The sequence below is a fragment of the Oncorhynchus keta genome, chromosome 30 (genome assembly GCF_023373465.1).
Source record: "Oncorhynchus keta strain PuntledgeMale-10-30-2019 chromosome 30, Oket_V2, whole genome shotgun sequence".
Taxonomy (NCBI): Eukaryota; Metazoa; Chordata; class Actinopteri; order Salmoniformes; family Salmonidae; genus Oncorhynchus; species Oncorhynchus keta.
Genome location: NC_068450.1, coordinates 41,082,232 through 41,108,317, shown reverse-complemented (window position 1 = coordinate 41,108,317; position 26,086 = coordinate 41,082,232). Strand labels below are relative to the sequence as shown.

The window sequence follows — 26,086 nt, the reverse complement described above, 5'->3', positions numbered from 1 at the left end:
CAGGAAACAGCAGAGGGAACACCCCCCAATCCACATTGATGGGACAGTAGTGGAGAGGGTAGTAAGTTAAGTTCCTCGGCATACACATCACAGACAAACTGAATTGGTCCACCCACACAGACAGCATCGTGAAGAACCTCAGGAGGCTGAAGAAATTCAGCTTGTCACCAAAAGCACTCACAAACTTCTACAGATGCACAATCGATAGCATCCTGGCGGGCTGTATCACCGCCTGGTATGGCAACTACTCCGCCCACAACCGTAAGGCTCTCCAGAGGGTAGTGAGGTCTGCACAACGCATCACTGGGTACAGGTGCATCAAAGCTGGGACCGAGAGACTGAAAAACAGCTTCTATCTCAAGGCCCTTAGACATTACATTACATTTAAGTCATTTAGCAGACGCTCTTATCCAGAGCGACTTACAAATTGGTGCATTCACCTTATGACATCCAGTAGAACAGTCACTTTACAATAGTGCATCTAAATCTTAAAGGGGGGTGAGAAGGATTACTTATCCTATCCTAGGTATTGCGTGACTGTTAAACAGCCACCACTAACATTGAGTGGCTGCTGCCAACACACTGACTCAACTCCAGCCACTTTAATAATGGGAATTGATGGGAAATGATGTAAAATATATCACGAGCCACTTTAAACAATGCTACCTAATATAATGTTTACATACCCTACATTATTCATCTCATATGTATACGTATATACTGTACTCTATCATCTACTGCATCTTTATGTAATACATGTATCACTAGCCACTTTAACTATGCCACTTTGTTTACATACTCGCATCTTGCCTATGCCGCTCTGTACCAATCACTCATTCATATATCTTTATGTACAAATTCTTTATCCCCTTACACTTGTGTGTATAAGACAGTCGTTTTGGAATTGTTAGTTAGATTACTTGTTGGTTATTACTGCATTGTCGGAACTAGAAGCACAAGCATTTCGCTACACTCGCATTAACATCTGCTAACCATGTGTATGTGACAAATAAAATTAGATTTGATTTGATTTGATACTCTTCAGTATCATTGTCACTTCAGAGCTGTGTGTGTGTTTTACAGAAGGCAGAGAAAAGCAGAGTACCAGTACCAGACTATTACATGGAATTGGCACCAGGGAAAGCAAGGTGTCTTATTTGTGATAAAGACAAATACCACCAACCTGTGGAATCACCTTAAGAACACCCATCCAAAAGCCCATATGTATTATATTAAGTTAAAATAAAAGTGTTCATAGGCTTTTTTTGTCCTCCAATAATCGGTATTGGTATCAGCGTTGAAAAATTATAATCGGTCGACCTCTAATATGAGCCCTTGCAGGGAAAGCGTACAGTTTTGTATACGTGTTGCCGTGGCGAGCACAGCCCTGTTTGTGAACACCTAAATGATGCCTCAGTGGCTTTAGCATGGAGCATGAAGAATACAGCTCAAAGCTGCATATCAGGACAAACAAGATGGAGAACCTACATGTAATATAAATGATAAAGCTGTGGCAGACGTGAGACTAGCGTACCTGCTCCGAATGCAGTAGGGGCATACTTTTGCCCTGCAGGGAAAGAAGGCAAGAAGGCAAGGCAAGAAGGCACACCGAGTGATTACAATACTTACTGTAAAGTATACATAAACCTAGCTTACGTATGTATCCGTCTTCTGAAGGGACGAATTCTAACTAGATACACTACATGCAAATCTCACCTGATATCAGGGTGTGATTTACATTAAAGTCTGAGTGACACAAGCAAAGTTAGGATTATGCCCCAAGTGCAATTCACTTGGGGAACTAGGTCTATTTTCTGGGAAGGCTAGGTGAGATATACCCATCTATATTGCCCTATATACCCATCTATTCACTGCATTTCTATATGCAACGTTCAGTACGGAGCACCCAGTGAAACGTGACCCAGAGAGAGAGAGTGTGAGTGTGAGTGTGAGTGTGAGTGTGTGTGTGTGTGTGTGTGTGGGCTCACCCGAGGCTGCAGCAGGGCAGGGTGAGGAGGTGTAGCAGGGCCAGCAGCACCCGGAGGGGAAGCAGCGTGAACACGTAGAGGAAGGCATCCAAACACAGGAAGAAGCCAAAGATCATCAGCTGTAGGGTAGAACGCAACACACTCAGGTGAAACATGGCTGCTTGATCACACCTTCAAATAGAGCCAGTGTCTGTAACTACATAGGCAATGTGTATGTTTAGAGCGTCAAGTGTTCGTGTCTCTCCATCTCTACAGAACGGCATGTTTTTGTTTTGACAGGTCAAGCCATATACTACACTGAGCAAGAATATAAAACGCAACAATTTCAACGATTTTACTGAGTTACAGTTCAAATAAGGAAATCAGTCCATTTAAATAATTCAATTAGACCCTAATCTAGGGATTTCTCATGACTGGAAATACAGATATGCATCCGTTGGTCGCAGATACCTTTAAAAGAAAAGGTAGGGGCGTGGATCAGAAAACCAGTCAGTATCTGGTGTGACCACCATTTGCAGCGCGACAACATCTCCTTCGCATAAAGTTGATCAGGCTGTTGATATAGGCCTGTGGAATGTTGTCCCATTCTTTTTCAATGGCTGTGCGAAGTTGCTGGATATTGGCAGGAACTGGAACACACAGTCATACGTCGATCCAGAGCATCCCACACCTGCTCAATGGGTGACATGTCTGGTGAGTATGCAGGCCATGGAAGATCTGGGACATTTTCAATATCATGCTGAAATATGATGTGGCGGATGAATCTCGTCAGGGTATCTTTGCATTCAAATTGACTTAGATAAAAATGTAATTGTGTTCTTTGTGTGTAGCTCATGCCTGCCCATACCATAAACCCACCGCCACTAGGGGGCACTCTGTTTACAGCATTAACAGCAAAACGCTTGCCCGCACATCGCCATATATGGGGTCTGTCATCTGCCCAGTGCAGTTTAAACCAGGATTCATCTGTGAAGAGCACACTTCTCCAACGTGCCAGTGACCATCGAAGGTGAGAATTTTGCCCACTGAAGTTACGATGCCGACCCTGGTGAGGATGACGAGCACGCAGGTGAGCTTCTCTGAGACGGTTTCTGACAGTTTGCGCAGAAATTCTTCAGTTGTGCAAACCCACATACATCAGCTGTCCAGGTGACAATCCTGCAGGTGAAGAAGCCGGATGTGGAGGTCCTGGGCTGACGTTGTTACACGTGGTCTGCAGTTGTGTTGTGTTACAAAACTGCACATTTAGAGTGGCCTTTTATTGTCCCAAGCACAAGGTGCACCTGTGTAATGATCATGCGGTTTAATCATTTTGATATGCCACACCAGTCAGGTGGATGTATAATCTTGGCAAAGGTGAAATGCTCACTACAGGGATGTAAACAAATGTATCACCTTCTGTTACTTTCTCACTCATCATTATTCACAATTCATTTAGGATTATATGTAATCACGGTACAGTAGCCTCTACATTAATGTAGAAGTGTTTAGAAATATATTCTTATTTACAATAAAAGTTACTCAAATGACACAATACATTATTTACCTGACAAAATGACTACCGACCCATAGCATTCACGTCTGTAGTCATGAAGTGCTTTGAAAGGCTGGTCATGGCTCACATCAACACCATTATCCATGAAACCCTAGACCCACTCCAATTTGCATACCGCCCTAACAGATCCACAGATGATGCAATCTCTATTCAACTCCATACTGCCCTTTCCCACCTGGACAAAAGGAACACGTATGTGAGAATGCTATTCATTGACTACAGCTCAGCGGTCAACACCATAGCGCCCTCAAAGGTCATCAATAAGCTAAGGACCCTGGGACTAAACATCTCCCTCTGCAACTGGATCCTGGACTTTGACGGGCCGCCCCCAGGTGGGTAGGTAACAACACAACAGCCACGCTGATCCTCAACATAGGGGCCCCTCCGGGGTGCATGCTCAGTCCCCTCCTGTACTCCCTATTCACTCATGACTGCACGGCCAGGCACGACTCCAACACTACAATTTAGTTTGCTGATCACTAGTAGGCCTGATTACCGACAACGATGAGACAGTCTATAGGGAGGTCAGCGACCTGGCCGTGTGGTGCCAGGACAACCTCTCCCTCAAAGTGATCAAGACAAAAGAGATGATTGGGGACTACAGGAAAAGGAGGACCGAGCACGCCACCATTCTCATCAACGGGGCTGTAGTGGAGCAGGTAGGGAGCTCCTCGCCATCCACAAAAAAACTATTATTATCTATTCATAGTCACTTTAATAACTCTACTTAGATGTACAGTTGAAGTCGGAAGTTTACATACACATGTTGGAGTCATTAAAACATTTTTCAAACACTCCACAAACTTCTTGTTAACAAACTATAGTTTGGGCAAGTTGGTTAGGACATCTACTTTGTGCATGACATAAGTCATTTTTCCAACAATTGTTTAGACAGATTATTTCACCTATAATTCACTGTATCACAATTCCAGTGGGTCAGAAGTTTACATACACAAAGTTGACTGTGCCTTTAAACAGCTTGGAAAATTCCAGAAAACGATGTCATGGTTTTACAAGCTTCTGATAGGTTAATTGACATAATGAGTCAATTGGAGGTGTACCTGTGGATGCATTTCAAGGCCTACCTTCAAACTCAGTGCCTCTTTGCTTGACATCATGGGAAAATCTAAAGAAATCAGCCAAGACCTCAGAAAAAAAAATTGTAGACCTCCACAAGTCTGGTTCATCCTTGGGAGCAATTTCCAAACGCCTGAAGGTACCACGTTCATCTGTACAAACAATAGTACGCAAGTATAAACACCATGGGACCACGCAGGCGTCATACCATTCAGGAAGGAGACGCGTTCTGTCTCCTAGAGATGAACGTACTTTGGTGCGAAAAGTGCAAATCAATCCCAGAACAGCAGCAAAGGACCTTGTGAAGATACTGGAGGAAACCGGTACAAATGTATCTAGATCCACTGTAAAACGAGTCCTATATCGACATAATCTGAAAGGCTGCTCAGCAAGGAAGAAGCCACTGCTCCAAAACCGCCATACAAAAGCCAGACTTCGGTTTGCAACTGCACATGGGGACAAAGATCGTACTTTTTGGAGAAATGTCCTCTGGTCTGATGAAACAAAAATAGAACTGTTTGGCCATAATGACCATCATGTTCGGAGGAAAAAGGGGGAGGCTTGCAAGCCGAAGAACACCATCCCAACCGTGAAGCATGGGGGTGGCAGCATCATGTTGTGGGGGTGCTTTGCTGCAGGAGGGACTGGTACACTTCACAAAATAGATGGCTTCATGAGGAAGGAAAATGATGTGAATATATTGATCTCCAAGACATCAGTCGGGAAGTTAAAGCTTGGTCGCAAATAGTCTTCCAAATGGACAATGACCCCAAGCATACTTACAAAGTTGTGGCAAAATGGCTTAAGGACAACAAAGTCAAGGTATTGGAGTGGCCATCACAAAGCCCTGACCTCAATCCTGTAGAACATTTGTGTACAGAACTGAAAAAGCGTGTGCGAGCAAGGAGGCCTTACAAACCTGACTCAGTTACACCAGCTCTGTAGGAGGAATGGGCCAAAATTCACCCAACATATTGTGAGAAGCTTGTGGAAGGCTACCCGAAGCATTTGACCCAAGTTAAACAATTTCAAGGCAATGCTACCAAATACTGAGTGTAAACTTCTAAAAAAATAAATAATTCTCTCTAGTATTATTCTGACATTTCACATTCTTAAAATAAAGTGGTGATCCTCACTGACCTAAGTCGGGTCATTTTTACGAGGATTAAATGTCAGGAATTGTGAAAAACTGAGTTTAAATGTATGTAAACTTCCGACTTCATCAACTGTACATATTACCTCAATTACCTCGACTAACCGGTGCCCCTGACTCTGTACCAGTACCCCACTGTATATAGCCTCTCTATTGTTATTTTACTGCTGCTCTTTAACTACTTGTTACTTTTACTTCTTATTCATATTTTTAAACTGCATTGTTGGTTAGGGGTTTGTAAGTAAGCATTTCACTGTCTACACCGGTCATATTCGGTGCATGTGACTAATAACATTATTTGATTCTACTGGGAACAACATAATCTGAAACAACAACAAAACAAACTGGGAAGGTAACCAACATGTTTGTAGTCATAAACTTGATGTATTCTTTGCTTGCTGGGAATATGGGACTGAATACTAAACTTTTGACTACTTTATTTATACGAATTCAATATGTTTTGTATTACTTTCTCTGAGCAATTGTATTAGTATAAAATCATTACCCAATTTTTCTTGCATACAATGTAGCTCAGTATTTGAATTATTTATTTTAGGCAGCCATTATTGCTCATCTTTATCAAGGCCAAGGGTGTCAATAATTTCAGACCCCACTGTACATTCTCAAAAGGCAAATACCATATCATCTCATGATGAGAGGGAGGGAAGTGCACAAGCTCCAGTGTGTCCTGCGTTAGCCTCACAAACACCAGAAGTAAGGGGGTTGCAAACACTTCCTGTTTCACACCAGGAAGTGGGTAGTGGTAGTTGGTTTGGCTAACAGAGTCACAAGTCATCCTTTCTTTGGCCTGTCCCTGGCTGGGGGAACTTCAGCTACTCCAGACAGAGCTTCTAGAGCCAGAAGGTCACAATGCTCTGTTTACACATATTCCTCACTTCCCAAAGACTTGGAATGATATAGCTAACCAATGGGGGTTAGAATGGGGACATAGATTTGGCTAGGTGACGACTGATCTTCACTGACGTTCACTGTCTCAATGTGAATGTCTGTAGGGAGCACTCCCGCCAGAGGGCAAAATCGAAAATGAAAAATAGCTAATTATGTGATGGTTCAGGTCCATTTGATATCCATATTAACAGTAGTCCCAGAATAGTACCTCAAGGCACATACAATGGTGGTATCAATATTTGAGGAGACTGAGATATAGGTGAGTCAGACTGCCTCTTTCTGGGATCAGTCTCTAGTGCAGAGGTTTATTATTCCCAGATGAGTTTAGGGGAATGTTTGTTTATATTCTCAATGGAATTTGTTACAACATCACCATCTAGTGGTTGTAAAGAGACATTAAATCAGCCGTATTACGGCTATGACAGCATACTGAAAAACATTGTGTTGCAGTAGGCAATACATCATGTAAGTGATGTGGCAAGTAGCCTTGTAGTTTTTGAATTGTGTAGGTCTACACACTATACTTTGTAGATCAATACAAATGACCAATTTGTAAATGCTATGTGAACAGCAATACAAAAATAGAATAACTTACTTTCACTGCTCTTGGAAACACCAGATGTACCAGGACATTATCAAGGGCAACGCTAAACAAACACTGCTGAACTGACCTTTGGTTATATCTCTGGGTCTGTTTGTGTGCGAGTGTGTGTGCGCGCGCGCGCGCATATAGGTGCCTGAGCAACGGAGGAAACAGAAGCCGCTGTACCACCACTTTCAACATAGGGGTGCAAACATGTGTTTTTGCACCCCCACTTTTTTTTACCAGAATATTATAAAGATCCATTGGGTAATTTGTCGTTTTCAATTATTAATATTGTTTCGAGCAGGTCTGTATTAAAATAGATATGTCCATTTTATATTATGATAAAATAATTATATCAAAAAAGATAACTGGTTTTGACCTTGCTTTGCTCCTGCGCACACTGTTTTCAGTGCACTTAAAAAGAGCACTAGTTTGCACCACTGGGGTTTAAAATGAAAAAAAGCAACTGCAAAATAAAATAGTTTCTCTATTTTGTTGTGCCGTTACATTTGTATCGTTGTTTCATGTCCGAAGGTGTTGGTCCAATGGTGTTGTTCCATATCTAGCTGCGTGCACCATGAGCAAATTCATTGTATATTATCTCACTTTGCCTGTTAAAACCATTATGAGCACATTCATGTCTGATTAGGCTTTGTTGTAGCGCAGACTGACTCGGGGTAACCTTCCATTGACCTACCTAAGGTTGCACCTTAGCAGAAAACTGCATGTCCGGTAGCTCGTGGGCTGTTAATGAGTAGCTCACAAGTAGATAGTGAGAAATAATCAGTAGGCCTAATAATTTAACCCCATTCTGCATTTTTGTCATCTATATCCCAACTTAAATCACATCGTTCAAAAGGTTTTCATTCAGTTAGAAAAGGAACAGTCCTGGCTGAGCCACATATGCAAGCGCACCATGGCGCTTCACAGTTACAATGGAGCCAAGCTGTGTCTGTGAACAAATTTTGTCCTATGAACAAAATGAAAAAGCACAGAATATTTATATTTCCGTAAAACAGCTCTGCTTGCGGGCCCAGTTCCACGAGGGGGTAAAATGGGGCTCAGTTGAAACTCGTGCCTCTTCAGTTTTAGTTTTATGCCCCTGATGTTAAAATTATCGAGTGACAGGTTGACGCAAAAATCGATATCTCTGCGGCGCTGTACCAGCACCATGGACAGAGCAGGCCACGGAGTGCGTGAAAGTTTGTGTGTAGGGGGACTATGGAAAGCCACTGGGTGGTTAGGTAGGAGACCTTTGGGGTTCCATAAAAATAAACTTTGCTCATCTGTGGTGGGCTATGTGAATAACGTGGAAGGCTACGTGAATAACGTGATACGCCTCCGCCTGTAATATTTGATTTATAAAGGAAAGGTCAAGTTTACAGTTGAAGGGGCTTCACTCAACTCTGCCTTACGCCCCACCACTGCAGAGTTTAGTTAGCTTCTTAGCTAGCTATAAAAGCATTCGTGTTATTAGCCCATTTAAACGCTCTAACCAGCTAATCTGCCACTGCCAATACTTATGTAAATGTGATATCAGTTTATTTGGTATACATTTGCAACAACAACAAATTAAAACCAATTTTTGATTTGTCATTATGGGGTATTGTGTGTAGATTGATGAGGAAAATAACTATTTGATCAATTTTAGAGTAAGGCTCTAACGTAATAACATGTGGAGGGAAAAAAAATCAAGGGGTCTGAATGCTTTCCGAATGCACTGTAGATCCAGGTTGGCTAGACTTGAAATACAAAGATTAGCTGGCTACTCACTTGTGCTTGAGACATTGTTTATGAGACCTGTTTTCAATTTCTATAACGCCTGCTACAAGAAGTTGGTCATTAATTTGAGGACGTGTATTGTGTATGGTTCTGGTTAAATTTGCTCTTTGCAATGGAGATTGTGCCAACCTGCCACTTCTTGATCAAAAGCACTCAATAACCTTGGCATTTGAACTAATAATGTTTGTGGTATATACGCAGAATTCAATAGAATTCCAATGTAAGAACCCAAATTAGACCCTTGGGTACAGCTGGATATCGGTATGTTTCATCATAGAAATAGATAACCATAGAAATAGAAAGTAGGCTTCCTTGGTAGCATATTGCTTTTCGTGGTAGTAAAAATGGAACTGCACGTATTGGAAACGTGTTTATGGTAGGACGGCATTGCTTGGTTACATGGTTGGGTTGAACTTGATCCACAGAAGTGTATTGTACCATATCGCAATGTGTTGCTGAACTCTTTAGCTGCATGATTTTTCTGTTTGATGCTGGCCTATAGGCCTATTTCTTTGGCAAGACAGCTGTGCATGGCTTCAGCTCACTGTAGTAGGCAGTAGTTTTGGTTTGTTATTTGCTTTCACCTTTATTGCGTTTGTTTACTGTTAATGTAACGAGCCTAAATATAGATTGTGTCATGCCTTTGTCGATCTGATATTTTATTTCTAGGCCTATAGTAGCCCCTACTGCAGTTCTGTTCTGTTCACATTCATTTGTTCGCATTCGCAGTTGTGTCAGTATTCTAAGCCAAACTGTAATTCAGTGCTTTTGTTTTGCATGAATAACTAGGCAATTACTTTCTGCATTCAGTTTGAATTATTTTGTTAAGACATCTGCCTGCATTCACATAGGCTTTTTGTAATAGGTGAATTACCCTATATACCTTGTAGCCTATATTCATTGCCAAATAGGCCTTGCTTCAGTGTGTAGGGCGCAGTCCATCGTGCGGGTACAGCGCAGGGGAGATGTGCTCCATATTTCGCACCTTACCTACCACTTCAAAAGCACTCAGTGGTCTCGGAGTCTCTGCATTTGAACTTTGTTTATTGCAGTAGTGTGATACAACTCCCCTAGCTACACAATGAGATAGCCAGCCTGACAGCTTAGTGGAGTCTGCCACTGACAGTCAGTGTAGTCAGCTCAGCTATCCCCATTGATCTGTGTCTGTGCCTCAATCTAGGTTGGGCAAAACTAAACATGGCAGTGTTCGCCTTACCAATCTCACTGAAATAAAGACCTCCTCCATTCCTGTCATGATTGAAAGAGATTGTGATATCTCACATCTCAAAATAGGGCTACTTAATGTTAGATCCCTCACTTCCAAGGCAGTTATAGTCAATAAACTAATCACTGATCATAATCTTGATGTGATTGGCATGACTGAAACATGGCTTAAGCCTGATGAATTTACTGTGTTAAATGAGGCCTCTCCTCCTGGTTACACTGGTGACCATATCCCCGCGCATCCCGCAAAGGCGGAGGTGTTGCTAACATTTACGATAGCAAGTTTCAATTGACAAAAAAACGACTGCGTTTTCGTCTTTTGAGCTACTAGTCATGAAATCTATGCACGTTACTAACTTTTTATAGCTACTGTTTACAGGCCTCCTGGGCCGTATACAGCGTTCCTCACCGAGTTCCCTGAATTCCTATCGGATCTGGTAGTCATTCTAATTTTTGGTGATTTTAATATTCACTTGGAAAAGTCCACAGACCCACTCCAAAAGGCTTTCGGAGCCATCATCGACTCACTGGGTTTTGTCCAACATGTCTCTGGACTCACTGTCTCAGTCATACTCTGGACCTAGTTTTGTCCCGTAGAATAAATAGTGGCTCTTAATGTTTTTCCTCATAATCCTGGACTATCGGACCACCATTGTATTACATTTGCAATCGCAACAAATCATTTGCTCAGATCCCAACCAACGATCATCAACAGCCGTGCTATAAATTCTCGGACAACCCAAAGATTCCGAGATGCCCTTCCAGACACCCTCCACCTACCCTAGACGCAATCGGCACCCCTAAAAACAAAAAACATTTGTCATAAGAAACTAGCTCCTTGGTAAACAGGAAATACCTGAGCCCTGAAGCAAGCTTCCAGAAAATTGGAACAGAAATGGTGCTACACCGAACTGGAAGTCTTCCAACTAGCTTGGAAAGACAGTACCGTACAGTATTGAAGAGCTCTCACTGCTGCTCGATCATCCTATTTTTCCAACTTAATTGAGGAAAATGAGAATATAAAAAATAGTTTCGCTACAGAAATCCAAAATGTAACTAACTAGCAGCATTCCCCAAGAGAAGATGGCTTTCACTTCAGCAGTGATACATTTATGAAATTCATGAACGAAAAGATGGTGATCATTAGAAAGCAAATTACGGACTCCTCTTTAAATCTGAGTATTTCTATAAAGCTCAGTTGTCCTGAGTCTGCACAACACTGCCAGGACCTAGGATCAAGGGAGACACTCAAGTTTTTTAATCCTATATCTCTTGACACATTGATGAAAATAGTCATGGCCTCTAAACATTCAAGCTGCATGCTGGACCCTATTCCAACTAAACTACTGAAAGAGCTGCTTCCTATGCTTGGCCCGCCTATGTTGAACATAATAAACCTGTCCACCGGATGTGTAGCAAACGCACTAAAAGTGGCAGTAATAAAGCCTCTCTTGAAAAAGCCAACCCTTGACCTATAAATATTTTTAAAAACGAATCCTCTCCCATTCCTCTCAAAACATTTTGAAAAAGCTGTTGTGCGGCAACTCACTGCCTTTCTGAAGACAAACAATGTATACAAAACGCTTCAGTCTGGGTTTAGACCCCAACATAGCACTGAGACTACACCTGTGAAGGTGGTAAATTACCTTTCAATGGCATCAGACCGAAACTCTGCATCTGTCCTCGTGCTCCTAGACCTTAGTGCTGCTTTTGATACCATCGATAAACACATTCTTTTGGAGAGATTGGAAACCCAAATTGGTCTACACGGACAAGTTCTGGCCTGGGTTTGATCCTATCTGTCTAAAGATATTAGTTTGTCTTTGTAGATGGTTTGTCCTCTTGACAAGTCAACTGTACATTTTGGTGTTCTTCAAGGCTCCGTTTTAGGACCACTATTGTTTTCACTATATATTTTACCTCTTGGTGATGTCATTCGGAAACATAATGTTAACTTTCACTGCTATGCAGAAGACACACAGCTGTATATTTCGATGAAACATGGTGAAGCCCCAAAATTGCCCTCCCTGGAAGCCTGTGTTTCAGACATAAGGAAGTGGATGGCGGCAAATGTTCTACTTTTAAACTCGGACAAAACAGAGCTGCTAGTTCTAGGTACCAAGAAACAAAGAGCTTCTGTTGAATCTGATAATTAACCTTGATGGTTATACAGTTGTCTCAAATAAAACTGTGAAGGACCTCGGCGTTACTATGGACCCTGATCTCTCTTTTGACGAACATATCAAGACTGTTTCAAGGACAGTGTGAAGGTGAACGGAAAGGCACTAGAGCAACGAACCGCCTTTGCCGTCTCTGCCTGGCTGGTTCTACTCTCTCCACTGGGATTCTCTGCCTCGAACCCTATTACGGGAGCTGAGTCACTGGCTAACTGGTGCTCTTCCATACGTCCCTAGGAGGGGTGCGTCACTGTTGTGATCAACCTGTCTGGGTTGGCGCTCCCCTTGGGTTCGTGCCATGGGGGAGATCTTCATGGGCTGTACTCGGCCTTGTCTCAGGATAATAAGTTGGTGCTTGAAGATATCCCTCTAGAGGTGTGGGGGCTAGCTTTGGCAAAGTGGGTGGCTTATAGTCTGCCTGTTTGGCCCTGTCTGGGGGGTTTCGTCAGACGGGCCACAGTGTCTCCCGATCCCTCCAGTGTCAGCCTCCAGTATTTATGCTGCAATAGTTTGTGTCGGGGGGCTAGGGTCAGTCTGTTATATCTGGAGTATTTCTGTGTGAATTTAAGTCTCTCGCTCTCCCTCTCTCTCAGGACCTGATTCCCTGCGACCATGCCGCAGGACTACCTAGCCCGATGACTCCTTGCTGTCCCCTGGCCACCTGGTCGTGCTGCTGCTCCAGTTTCAACTGTTCTGCCTGCGGCTATGGAACCCTGACCTGTTTACCGGACGTGCTACCTTGTCCCAGACCTGCTGTTTTCAACTCTCTAGAGACAGCAGGTGCGGTAGAGATACTCTGAATGATCGGCTATGAAAAGCCAACTGACATTTACTCCTGAGGTGCTGACCTGTTGCACCCTCTACAACCACTGTGATGATGATTATTATTATTATCGGACCCTACTGGTTCTCTCTGAACATCTGTTAAAATCTCCACCCCTCATAGCCTGGTTCCTCTCTAGGTTTCTTCCTAGGTTCCGGCCTTTCTAGGGAATTTTTTCCTAGCCACTGTGTTTCTACACCTGCATTTCTTGCCGTTTGGTGTTTTAGGCTGGGTTTCTGTACAGCACTTTGTGACATCGGCTGATGTAAGAAGGGCTTTATAAATACATTTGATTGATATAAGCAGAACTTAATATAATTCAAATGCAAAATTGTTCCTCCTCACCGATTTCAACTGCCCCCTTAGTCACTTTATCCTGGCGCCGGTTCTGTCTGGTTGGTTTGGTAATTAATATTGACCGAATTAGTAATTTCTACCCTCTTTGCATCAAATATGCATGCTGCTGAGACAAGTTCAATTTTAAACATTCATGGTTAGTGCGTCAAACAATGGTGTGAAAAAAAGTCAAGGGGGTCTCTACTAGAGGTCGACCGATTATGATTTTTCAACGCCGATACCGATTATTGGAGGACCAAAAAAGCTGATACCAATTAATCGGACGATTTTTAAAAATGTATTACAACAATATTGAATGAACACTTATTTTAACTTAATATAATACATCAATAAAATCAATTTAGCCTCAAATAAATAATGAAACATGTTAAATTTGGTTTAAATAATGCAAATACAAAGTGTTGGAGAAGTAAAAGTGCAATATGTACCATGTCAGAAAGCAAACGTTTAAGTTCCTTGCTCAGAACATGAGAACATATGAAAGCTGGTGGTTCCTTTTAACATGAGTCTTCAATATTCCCAGGTAAGAAGTTTTAGGTTGTAGTTATTTTTGGAATTATAGGACTATTTCTCTCTATACCATTTGTATTTCATTAACCTTTGACTATTGGATGTTCTTATAGGCACTTTAGTATTGCCAGTGTAACAGTACAGCATTCCGTACCTCTCCTCGCTCCTCCCTGGGCTCGAACCAGGAACACAACGACAATTTTTAATGTTTACGCGCCTGCTTCTGCCTACCACCGCTCAGTCAGATACTTGTATGCTCAGTCAGATTATATGCAACGCAGGACATGCTAGATAATATCTAGTAATATCATCAAGCATGTGTAGTTAACGAGTGATTATGATTGATTGATTGTTTTTTTATAAGATAAGTTTAATACTTGCTAGCAACTTACCTTGGCTTACTGCATTCGCATAACAGGCAGTTAGTCTCCTTGTGGAGTGCACAAGGACTAGATAACTGTAAGGTTGCAAGATTGGAACCCCCGAGCTGACAAGCTTGAAAATCTGTCGTTCTGCCCCTGAACGAGGCAGTTAACCCACCGTTCCTAGGCCGTCATTGAAAATAAGAACGTGTTCTTAACTGACTTACCAAGTTAAATAAAGATTAAATAAAAGGTGTAAAAAAAAAAAAAAAAATAGGCAAAATCGGTGTCCAAAAATACAGATTTCCGATTGTTATGAAAACTTGAAATTGGCCCTAATTAAATCGGCCATTCCGATTAATCGGTCGACCTCTAGTCTGTACTGTACCTACCTTTTCCAGTTCTCTGGGAATGCGCATGCATGTGTACACTCGCTCTCTGCGCTCTGTGTATTTTGCTTCGTTGTGCTCCAGGAAGTAGCCCCGGGTCAGCTCAGCACACATGAAGCGAGCCAGCGACGGATCTGGAATAACATTATGACAACACTTAGCGCTGTGTTTACAACAGGGCTATTGTCTCTCCAGTTTACATTACTGTATTTTGGTAAGACAGCTGTGTGTATGCATGGTTATCAACATAATGGCCAAAATACACAGTACCAGTCAAAAGTTTGGACACACCTACTCATTCAAGGGTTTTTCTTTATTTGTACCATTTTCTACATTGTCACATATTAGTGAAGACATCAAAACTATGAAATGACACATATGGAATCATGTAGTAACCAAAATATATTTTAGATTTTTCAAAAGTAGCCACCCTTTGCCTTGATGACAGCTTTGCACTCTTGGCCTTCCTCAACCAGCTTCACCTGGAATGCTATTTCAACAGTCTTGAAGGAGTTCCCACATATGCTGAGCACTTGTTGGCTGCTTTTCCTTCACTCTGCAGTCCAACTCATCTCAGTTGGGTTGAGGTCGGGTGATTGTGGAGGCCAGGTCACCTGATGCGGCACTCCATCACTCTCCTTCTTGGTTAAATTGCCCTTACACAGCCTGGAGGTGTGTTTTGGGTCATTGTCCTGTTGAAAAACAAATGATAGTCCCACTATGCAAAAACCAGATGGGATGGCGTATCGCTGCAGAATGTTGTGGTAGCCATGCTGGTTAAGTCTGCCTTGAATTCTAAATAAATCAGTGTCACCAGAAAAGGACCCCCACACTATCACACCTCCTCCTCCATGCTTCATGGTAGAAACCACACATGCGGAGATCATCCAATCACATACTCTCTGTCTGACAAAAACGTGGAGGTTGGAACCAAAAATCTCACATTTGGACTTCAGCCCAAAGGACAGATTCCCACCAGTCTATTGTCCATTGCTCGTGTTTCTTGGCCCATGCAAGTCTCTTCTTATTCGTGTCCTTTAGTAGTGGTTTATTTGATTCACGCAGTCTCGTCTGAACAGTTGATGTTGAGATGTCTCTGTTACTTGAACTCTGTGAAGCATTTATTTCTGAGACTGGTAACTCGAATTAACTTATCCTCTGCAGCAGAAGTAACTCTGGGTCATCCTTTCCTGTAGCGGTCCTCATGAGAGCCAGTTTCATCATAGCGCTTGATGGTTTTTGCGACTGCGCTTAAAAGAAACTTTCAAAGTTCGGATTGACTGACCTTCATGTCTTAAAGTAATGATGGACTGTCTTTTCTCTTTGCTTATTTTGTCTGTTCTTGCCATAATATGGACTTGCTTTTACTAAATTGGGCTATCTTTTGTATACCACCCCTACATTGTCACAACACAACTGATTGGCTCAAACGCATTAAGAAGGAAATACATTCCACAAATTAACTTAACAAGGCACACCTGTTTATTGAATGCATTCCAGGTGACTACCTCAAGAAGCTGGTTGAGAGAATGCCAAAGTGTGCAAAGCTGATTTTGATTTGTTTAACACTTTTTTGCTTACTACATGCTTTCATATGTTATTTCATAGTTTTGATATCTTCACTATTATTCTACAATGCGGAAAATAGTAAAAATAAAGATTAATCCTGGAATGAGTAGGTTAGGAAGTTATGAAGTAAAGTACACAACCAATGCTGCACTTTTAAATAACAGCATAATTTATCAATAATTCGAAACTGTTCAAAGGTGCTAAGGACTTTACCCCGAAATGAACGTACTGTCTTGAAATATTTTCTAGTCGGTTTGAAATCAAATTTTTTGTTATATATACATAAATAACTGTCTATTTTGACTGTTAGTGCGATGATGACTTTTCCTCTTCCTTGACACACATTGGCATGACAGGTAACGTTAGCATTAACATTAAACCGTGCTAAGTAAATAGCATAGCTAACTAATGCTACTGCAGTTCACTGTTGCCTCCTCCACGTAGTCTAGACGTCTCTTGCTTTGGCTAGGTGCAGTTCGTGATATCACGTGTCCGCAAATTACCGGGAATTAAAACGTGGAAGGAATTAGAAATTAGACACATTTAAAATATATTATCACATACTACTAATACAAAAAGGTGAGAAAGACTTACTGAAAGCGAATTATGTATTATTATTATTCTTTTTTTAAAAATGTTTTACAAACAACTCCCATGACAACACGGTTAAAACTGACAGCTCGCAAATCCAATGACATTAAAACTGACAGCTCGAAAATCCAATGACATGCTTTGGTTGGTTGTGCGTTCAGTCGGGACAGCCCCAATGACTGTGGGCCAGCCCAAAGATAGCTAAATAATAGAACAATTGTTGAGCTTCTATGACATGTATTTTACAATGATTTTCATGCGATCGTCAGCTTCCAAGGCATTATTTCTAGACATATAGAGAGTTTGGTTTATCAGATAAAATGATCCTTAAAGACACGGTTTAAACCTGCGCGCGAGCCAGGGACACCCACCTGAGTTATCACGTTCACGTTGTTCCCGTCTGACAGCATTTATATCGTAAAAGCCCAATGTTTCCGCCAGATCTGGAGTTTTACCGATTTCCCCTGACCTTGGTATATCATCCCATGGCCGTTTCTCCATCTTGTCCTTATTTTCGGTTTCTTTTTCAGCAGACGGCACAGTCCCCAACAAGTCCGCCATCTTCAATTTGCAGCCGCGTTGATAGTAACGTTCATGGACCAACCATAGAGATAGATAGAGGACTCAACTTTATACATGTGCCTTTAAAGCGTTTGTGACAGCATGGGCAGCGCCATTGAGGCTACAACCCATATTGATCCCCACCAAATCAGCGAGTTGACTACTTTAAAATTGTGGAAGCCCTCAATGGTGCTGCCAATGCAACAATAGCCCTTTAGCCACTAGAGGTCTCTATCCTTCTCTATGGGACCAACACAACTGTCAAGGAGTTGATACTTAAAATAAGCATACACTACATACACTGCTCGTCGAACATCTCATTCCAAAATCATGGGCATTAATATGGAGTTGGTCCCCCCCTTTGCTGCTATAACAGCCTACACTCTTCTGGGAAGGCTATCCACTAGATGTTGGAACATTGATGCAGGGACTTCCATTCAGCCACAAGAGCATTAGTGATGTTGGGCGAATAGGCCTGGCTCATAGTCAGCGTTCCAATTCACCCCAAAGGTGTTCAATGGAGTTAAGGTCAGTGCTCTATGTAGGCCAGTCAAGTTCTTCAACACCGAACTCGATAAACCATTTCTCTACGGACCTCGCTTTGTGCACATGGTCATTGTCATGCTGAAACAGCAAAGGGCCTTCCCCAAACGGTTGCCACAACGTTTGAAGCACAGAATCATCTAGAATGTGATTGTATGCTATAGTGTTAAGATCTCTCTTCACTGGATCTAAAGGGCTTAGACAAACTGACAAACTGCCCCAGATCATTATTCCTCCTCCACCAAACTTTCCAGTTGGCACTATGTATTCAGGCAGGTAGCGTTCTCCTGCCAGATGGTGTGCGTGATTCATCACTCCAGAGAACGCGTTTCCAGAGTCCAATGGCGGCAAGCTTTACACCACTCCAGCCGACACTTGGCATTGCATGTGTGCAGCTGCTCGGCCATGAAAACCCATTTCATGAAGCTCCCGATGAATGTTGCTTGCAGAGGCAGAAGTTGATAGTGAGTGTTGCAAACGAGGACAGACGATATTTACGCGCTACGCACATCAGCACTTGGCGGTCTGTGAGCTTGTGTGGCCTACCACTTCACGGCTGAGCCGTTGTTGCCCCTAGACATTTTCACTTCACAATAACAGCACTTACAGTTGCCCGGGGGAACTCTAGCAGGGCAGAAATTTGACTTCTTGGAAAGGTGGCATCCTATGACGGTGCCACGTTGAAAGTCACTGAGCTCTTCAGTAAGACCATTCTGCTGCTAATGTTTGTCTATGGAGATTGCATGGCTGCGTGCTCGATTTAATACACTTGTCATCAATGGGTGTGGCTGAAAAAGCAGAATCCACTCATTTGAAGGGTGTATCAATGTTGATGAAACAAACATTATCAACACCGATTGTTGACACAACAATCCACAACAGGTATGGGATTTATATTTCATCTGACATCAATTAAATGTCTTGCCTTAGCCAAAAGACTTGTCACATAATCATAGACTTTTGCAAAGAAATAAGGTGATAATTTCAATCAAATGTCAATAATTTCATCCCAATATCCCATCAATGTGAATAATAATAATGTGAATAATACATCAAATATTTGGATGTAATTCATCTAATTGGATATTCAGATGTCCTTTCAATACCACAAGATGATGTAAAAGATCCATTCAAATATTTCACACTTGATATCCTGCTGCTGCTTCCCTGCCTTTAGTAGCCTGATGCCTGAATGATTCATTGCTGACTAAAATCCTGTTCAAAGAGAAACAATTGGATCTATACATCTTAAACGCGCAATTGGTCTATTGATGAACCTGTTGACCCCCTGACCCTAAATAACGCGTCATATTGATCAAGAAACTAAGAAGTGGTGGCTGACATTAGCCAATTTGTCATATTGGGAATACATAAGCACACAGCACAGTTATGCTGTAGTAACATCATTTCAAATTGGCTACCTATTGCTAGACAAGAGGACAGACAGACTCGAATAAAGGTATAGGAAAACAAATTGAGAAACAGACATGCAAGGGCAGTTAATGCACAGTAATCCATACACAATGTCTGCAATAACCCAATCGGACCAATCTGTAAGCACAGTTTATTGGCACACATAATGGCAAAGCATATATACCAGACATCAGATATGACACAAAACATCTCTGCGATATAATGTACAAATTCTGCAGAGTTCTAATAATACCAGGTTCAAACAACATCAGAAATGTGTTAGCTTCCTTACAAATGCACAAATAAATACACAAAGGATCTTATAATAAAGACATCCACAGTTGTCTTCTTGCCATTTTAAAACAAAATCCAACATGAGGAGAGGAATTTAAGGAAGAATAGTCAATTAAAGAACAACTGGTAACTCAAAAACATGGGTTTTCAAACTGCAATTCTGTAGGGCCTTGGAGTATGCTGTTATTTTTTTCTGGATTTGTGGCTAATAATGAATGTATTTCTTAATCTCTACAATGAATAAATTGAGAACATTTTCAAATGTTAACAATTTTAAACATTGCTTAAACATTATAGTTTAATATCTGATCTGTGCACTAATTAATTGACTGGATATAAACATGTCAAAATGACCAATGAGCTTCTTATAGCTGCAAAAATCTGTCGGACAAGACAACAGAATCCGAAAGGCCCTATAGAAATGTGAAACTAATGCAAATAAAAAAAAGATAGTGCGAGACAGCTGCCATGTACAAAATGGTTTCAAAATGGTGGCTAATCTTAAATGGATAAAGTTGTATGCCACACCTCTATTTGCAGAGCTACAAACCTTGTAACAGTGTTCCCAAATGGATGAACCCCCCCACCAAAAAATGGCTGATCAACTCGAAAAGGTACATATATCAAACAAAAAAAATAAAATCATGCAGGAAAAAGATTTAAAGGCCCATTGCAGTCAAAAATGTGATGTGCCTGAGATGTATATATATTTTCACACTATGAGGTTGGAATAATACTGTGAAATTGACAATATTATGATGTTGCCCTTTTAGTGTAAAAGCTGTTCAAAATTCTTGCTTGAGGAATTGCTTTTTGCTAAGAGGCTAATTTTTTTTCTTTTGACATTTTCATTTAAAACAATCACAATGAGGTACTTAATTATTACCCAGAAATTATTTGATATTGAGATGAAAACAACTGCATTAGAACTTAACTTTAATATCAGTTTGGAATAGGTCAGTCATTAAAGGGAAAGAACAAAGACAAATTCCAAAATAATAAAAAAAAAACATTAATGCATTGGTGTATGTCAGCAAAGTTTACATACTGATTGGCAACGTACAAATCTGATTGCAAAGTATTTTGGGGAGAAGCAAAAGAACACCAATAGACTACAAACACGATCGAACAGGTTTGCGGTGAAATAACAATCGGCGATGACTGCTGTAATTCTGGAAAGGAAATCCTGGAACACGCGTTTCCCACTTCAAGCTGTCCATAGTGGTGAAACAGAGTCACTTTCCTTTTAATTGGAAATCGGAAAAAACAACAACAACGTAAACAAACCAACAGCCAAATTAATTTCCAATAAAGATGCAAATGCTCAAGACGACGACGTCTCGGCCGTGGTGGATGCAGTTTGGTGGCTGAGTAAAACCTCGCCGGTTCGTTCTCATTGAGGCTGATGCTCTTAAAAGAGACATTTTGTTTTAGATGTTATGTTTTGACTTCTACTGTCAACTGTCCCAGAGGGGTCGCAACCTGCAGGTCAAAGGTCAAAAGGGCAACACCCACAGAATCCCATTACAGTTAAAGCTCAAGGACTGAGAAGGTGTCCATGAAGGAGAATTCAGATGAAGACACTGGCCTTGTGTCATTCCCAGAGCAATCCCAACTTCCCTAACACTGGGAATTCCCACCAAATCCAAACAAAGCAATTCTAGGAAAAATCGGAAAAAAGAAAACCCAGTATTGTTTTATGTCATCATTGCAATGCATACAACCTGTATGCATTTAGATGGAAAAGTAGTCTTTATCGTATGGATATTGCTGTGCAATGTCAGTCAGTTCTCTGTCTCAGTCTCTCTTCAGGATGTTACAGTGAAGTCGGAGAAGAATTGTTCTGGTATTTGGTGGAGATGATTGACCATGATGAGTGATAGTGACACCATTGACCATGACGTGGAAACATTTGCCAACAGGGTTCAATTCAGTACGATTTGAGGTTTTGGAGGGCGCTGCCCTAGTGGGCCAAATAGGTACAGTTTTTTAAATAGATATTTTCCCTCTGTGTTTTACTGTGAGGGCAACATGGTGTCATTAGAAACTGTCCAAAATAGTGACATTTAACCATTGGAGTTAAATGTCACCCAATTGTACATATGAGAGTTGGGGCACTGACTGTGCTCTTGGTATCCTTGGTCTCTGTGTGTTTTACTGTGACGACTGCGGCGCTGTGCTCTCGGCCTTGCTGTCCTGGCTGTTGGGCGGCTTGCTGCCCCATGGGCTGTTATTGCCGAGCGCGGGCGAGCCGTTGAAGTCATCCTCGTCGTCCAATCCATTGGTGGCATCGTACTGCGTGTTCTCCAGACGCGTGATTAGACGCTCGTCCTCGTCCCCGAACTCCCCGCCCATCAGGGTGGGCTCGCCCACCACCATTACATCCTGGAAGACAAATGAGAGAGGTCAAAGGTTAATGTCAGGTTAAAGGTCAGACATTTTAAGATACACATTGTTGCATGTGTGAGACGTATTGAATTCTGAGAGATGTTATGTGATACATATATATATTGATTATACTATATTGATCATGTACATTTTATGGTGTGATCTGCATGTTATACTAACTCTAAATCTTTCACAAATCATGTCGATAACTACATGAAATGTACAGGTAACTGCCAAAATAAAGGAAACACCAACATAAAGTGTCTTAATAAGGCTTTGGGCCACCACGAGCCAGAACAGCTTCAATGCACCTTGGCATAGATTCTACAAATGTCTGGAACTCTAAATCAAATCAAATTGTATTGATCACATACACATGGTTAGCAGATTTGAATGCGAGTGTAGCGAAATACTTGTGCTACTAGTTCTGACAGTGCAGTAATATCTAACAAGTAATCCAACAATTCCCCAACAACTATATAATACACACAAATCTAAAGGGATGAATGAGAATATGTACATCTAAGTATATGGATGAGCGATGTCTGAGCGGCATTGGTAAGGTGCAAAAGATGGTATAAAATACAGAAGTCGGAAGTTTACATACACCGTAGCCAAATACATTTGAAATCAGTTTTTCACAATTGCTGACATTTAATCCTCATAAAAATTCCCTGACAGTTAGGATCACCACTTTATTTTAAGAATGTGAAATGTCAGAATAATAGTAGAGAGAATGATTTATTTCAGCTTTTATTTCTTTCATCACATTCCCAGTTGGTCAGAAGTTTACATACACTCAATTAGTATTTGGTAGCATTGCCTTGAAATGGTTTAACTTGGGTCAAATGTTTCGGGTAGCCTTCCACAACCTTCCTACAATAAGTTTCGTGAATTTTGGCACATTCCTCCTGACAGAGCTTGTGTAACTGAATCAAGTTTGTGGGCCTCCTTGCTCGCACATGCTTTTTCAGTTCTGCCCACACATTTTCTGTAAGATTAAGGACAGGGCTTTGTGATGGCCACTCCAATACCTTGACTAAGTTAAGCCATATTGCCACAACTTTGGAAGTATGCTTGGGGTCATTGTCCATTTGGAAGACCCATTTGCGACCAAGCTTTAACTTCCTGACTGATGTCTTGAGATGTTGCTTCAATATATCCACGTAATTTCCCTTTCACATGATGCCATCTATTTTGTGAAGTGCACCAGTCCCACCTGCAGCAAAGCACCTCTACAACATGATGCTGCCACCCCCGTGCTTCACGGATGGGATGGTGTTCTTCGGCTTGCAAGCCTCCCCCTTTTTCCTCCAAACATAACGATGGTCATTATGGACAAACAGTTATATTTTGTTTCATCAAACCAGAGTACATTTCTCCAAAAAGTACAATCTTTGTCCCCATGTGCAGTTGCAAAACGTAGTCTGGGTTTTCTATGGCGGTTTTGGAGCAGTGGCTTCTTATTTTTCCTTGCTGACCGGCCTTTCAGGTTATGTCGATATTGGACTCGTTTTACTGTGGATATCGATACTTTTGTACCTGTTTCCTCCAGCATCTTCACAAGGTCCTTTGCTGTTGTTCTGGGATTGATTTTCACTTTTTGCAGCAAATTACGTTCATCTGTAGGAGACAGAACGCGGTATGACAGCTGCATGGTCCCATGGTGTTTATACTTGCGTACTATTGTTTGTACCGATGAACGTGGTACCTTCAGGCATTTGGAAATTGGTCCCAAGAATGAACCCGACTTGTGGAGGTCTACAATTGTCTTTCTGAAGTCTTGGCTGATTTATTTTGATTTTCCTGTGATGTCAAGCAAAGAGGCACTGAGTTTGAAGGTAGGCCTTGAAATACATCCACAGGTACACCTCCAATTGACTCAAATTATGTCAATTAGCCTATCAGAAGCTTCTAAAGCCATAACATAATTTTCTGGAATTTTCCAAGCTGTTTAAAGGCACAGTCAACTTTGTGTATGTAAACTTCTTACCCACTGGAATTGTGATACAGTGAATTATAACTGAAATAATCTGTCTGTAAACAATTGTTGGAAAAATTGTGTCATACACAACCGACTAGTAGATGTCCTAACTGACTTGCCAAAACTCTAGTTTTTTAACAAGAAATTTGTGGAGTGGTTGAGTGGTTGAAAAACAAGTTTTAATGACTCCAACCTAAGTGTATGTCAACTTCCGACTTCAACTGTACATGTGATATGAGTAATGTAAGATATGTTAACGTTATTAAAAAGTGCCATTATTTAAAGTGGCATTGTTTAAAGTGACTAGTGATCCATTTATTAAAGTGGACAATTATTGGGTCTCAATGTAGGCAGCAGCCTCTCTGAGTTAGTGATTGATGTTAAGCAGTGTGATGGCCTTGAGATAGAAGCTGTTTTTCAATCTCTCGGTCCCAGCTTTGATGCACCTGTACTGGCCTCGCCTTCTGGATAGTAGCAGTGTGAACAGGCAGTGGCTCGGGTGGTTGTTGTCCTTGATGATCTTTTTGGCCTTCCTGTGACATCGGGTGCTGTAGGTGTTTTAGGCTGGGTTTCTGTACAGCACTTTGAGATATCAGCTGATGTACGAAGGGCTATATAAATAAATTTGATTTGATTTGATTTGTGTCATGGAGGGCAGATAGTTTGCCCCCGGTAATGCGTTGCGCACCACCCTCTGGAGAGCCTTGCGGTTGAGGACAGTGCAGTTGCCATACCAGGCTGTGATGCAGCTAGACAGGATGCTCTCGATTGTGCATCTGTAAAAGTTTGTCAGGGTTTTGTTGCGCCTTCACCACACTGTCTGTGTGGGTGGACCATTTCAGTTTGTCTGTGATGTGTACGCCGAGGAACTTAAAACTTTCCACCTTCTCCACTGCTGTCCCTTCAATGTGGATAGGGGGGTGCTCCCTCTGCTGTTTCCTGAAGTCCACGATCATCTTCTTTGTTTTGTTGACGTTGAGTGAGAGGTTGTTTTCCTGACACCACACTCCGACTGCCCTCACCTCCTTCCTGTAGGCTGTCTTGCCATTGTTTGTAATCAAGCCCACAACTGTTGTGTGATCTGCAAACTTGATGATTGAGTTGGAGGCGTGCATGGCCACGCAGTTGTGGGTGAACAGGGAGCACAGGAGAGGGCTGAGCACGCACCCTTGTGGGGCCCCAGTGTTGAGGGTCAGCGAAGTGGAAATGTTGTTTCCTACCTTCACTGCCTGGTTTAGACCCAGGGCCTCCAGCTTGATGATGAGCTTGGAGGGTACTATGGTGTTGAATGCTGAGCTGTAGTCAATGAACAGCATTCTTACATAGGTATTATTTTTGTCCAGATGGGGATGGGGAAGTGTGCAGTGTGATGGCGATTGTGTCATCAGTGGACCTGCTGGGGCAGTATGCAAACTGAAGTGGGTCTAGGGAGGCCGGTAAGGTGGAGGTGATATGATCCTTGACTAGTCTCTCAAAGCACTTCATGATGACAGAAGTGAGTGCTCTTGGGTACAGGAACAATGGTGGCCATCTTGAAGCATGTGGGGACAACAGACTGGTATAGGGAGTGATTGAATATGTCCGTAAACACACCAGCCAGCTGGTCTGCTCATGTCCTTGTTAGCGAGCCGTGACGGTGGCACTGTATTATCCTCAAAGCGGGCAAAGAGTCTGGAAGCGTGACGTGGCTGGTTTTCTTTTTGTAGTCTGTGATTTCCTGTAAAACCTGCCACATGTCTCGTGTCTGAGCCTTTGAATTATGACTGCCCCTGTACCGGCATTTTGCTTGTTTGATTACCTTGCAGAGAGAATAACTATAACTATTATATTCAGACATATTTCCAGACCTCT

The 26,086-nt window shown here is 41.8% G+C and overlaps 2 protein-coding genes across 8 annotated transcripts in view; both read right to left on the bottom strand.

The window, feature by feature from the left end:
* Window positions 1–17,716, bottom strand: part of LOC118363602 (transmembrane anterior posterior transformation protein 1 homolog) — a 38,863-nt gene extending 21,147 nt beyond the window's left edge. The window contains exons 1-3 of one of the 2 annotated variants that reach the window (XM_035744641.2): window positions 17,424–17,716; window positions 14,896–15,026; window positions 1,989–2,107 (exon numbers count right to left, since the gene is read on the bottom strand). In XM_035744641.2, the coding sequence (XP_035600534.1) occupies window positions 1,989–2,107; window positions 14,896–15,026; window positions 17,424–17,613 (440 nt within the window). In that variant the 5' untranslated portion in view covers window positions 17,614–17,716. Of the gene's footprint in view, window positions 1–1,988; window positions 2,108–14,895; window positions 15,027–16,674; window positions 16,905–17,423 lie in introns of those variants that run through there. The other variant, XM_035744643.2, reaches the window with a different exon arrangement.
* Window positions 17,717–19,703: 1,987 nt separating this feature from the next.
* Window positions 19,704–26,086, bottom strand: part of ldb2a (LIM domain binding 2a) — a 91,109-nt gene continuing 84,726 nt past the window's right edge. For all 6 annotated transcript variants that reach the window (XM_052488431.1, XM_052488434.1, XM_052488432.1 and 3 more), the window contains one exon: window positions 19,704–22,248. In XM_052488431.1, the coding sequence (XP_052344391.1) occupies window positions 22,018–22,248 (231 nt within the window). In that variant the 3' untranslated portion in view covers window positions 19,704–22,017. The remainder of the gene's footprint in view (window positions 22,249–26,086) is intronic.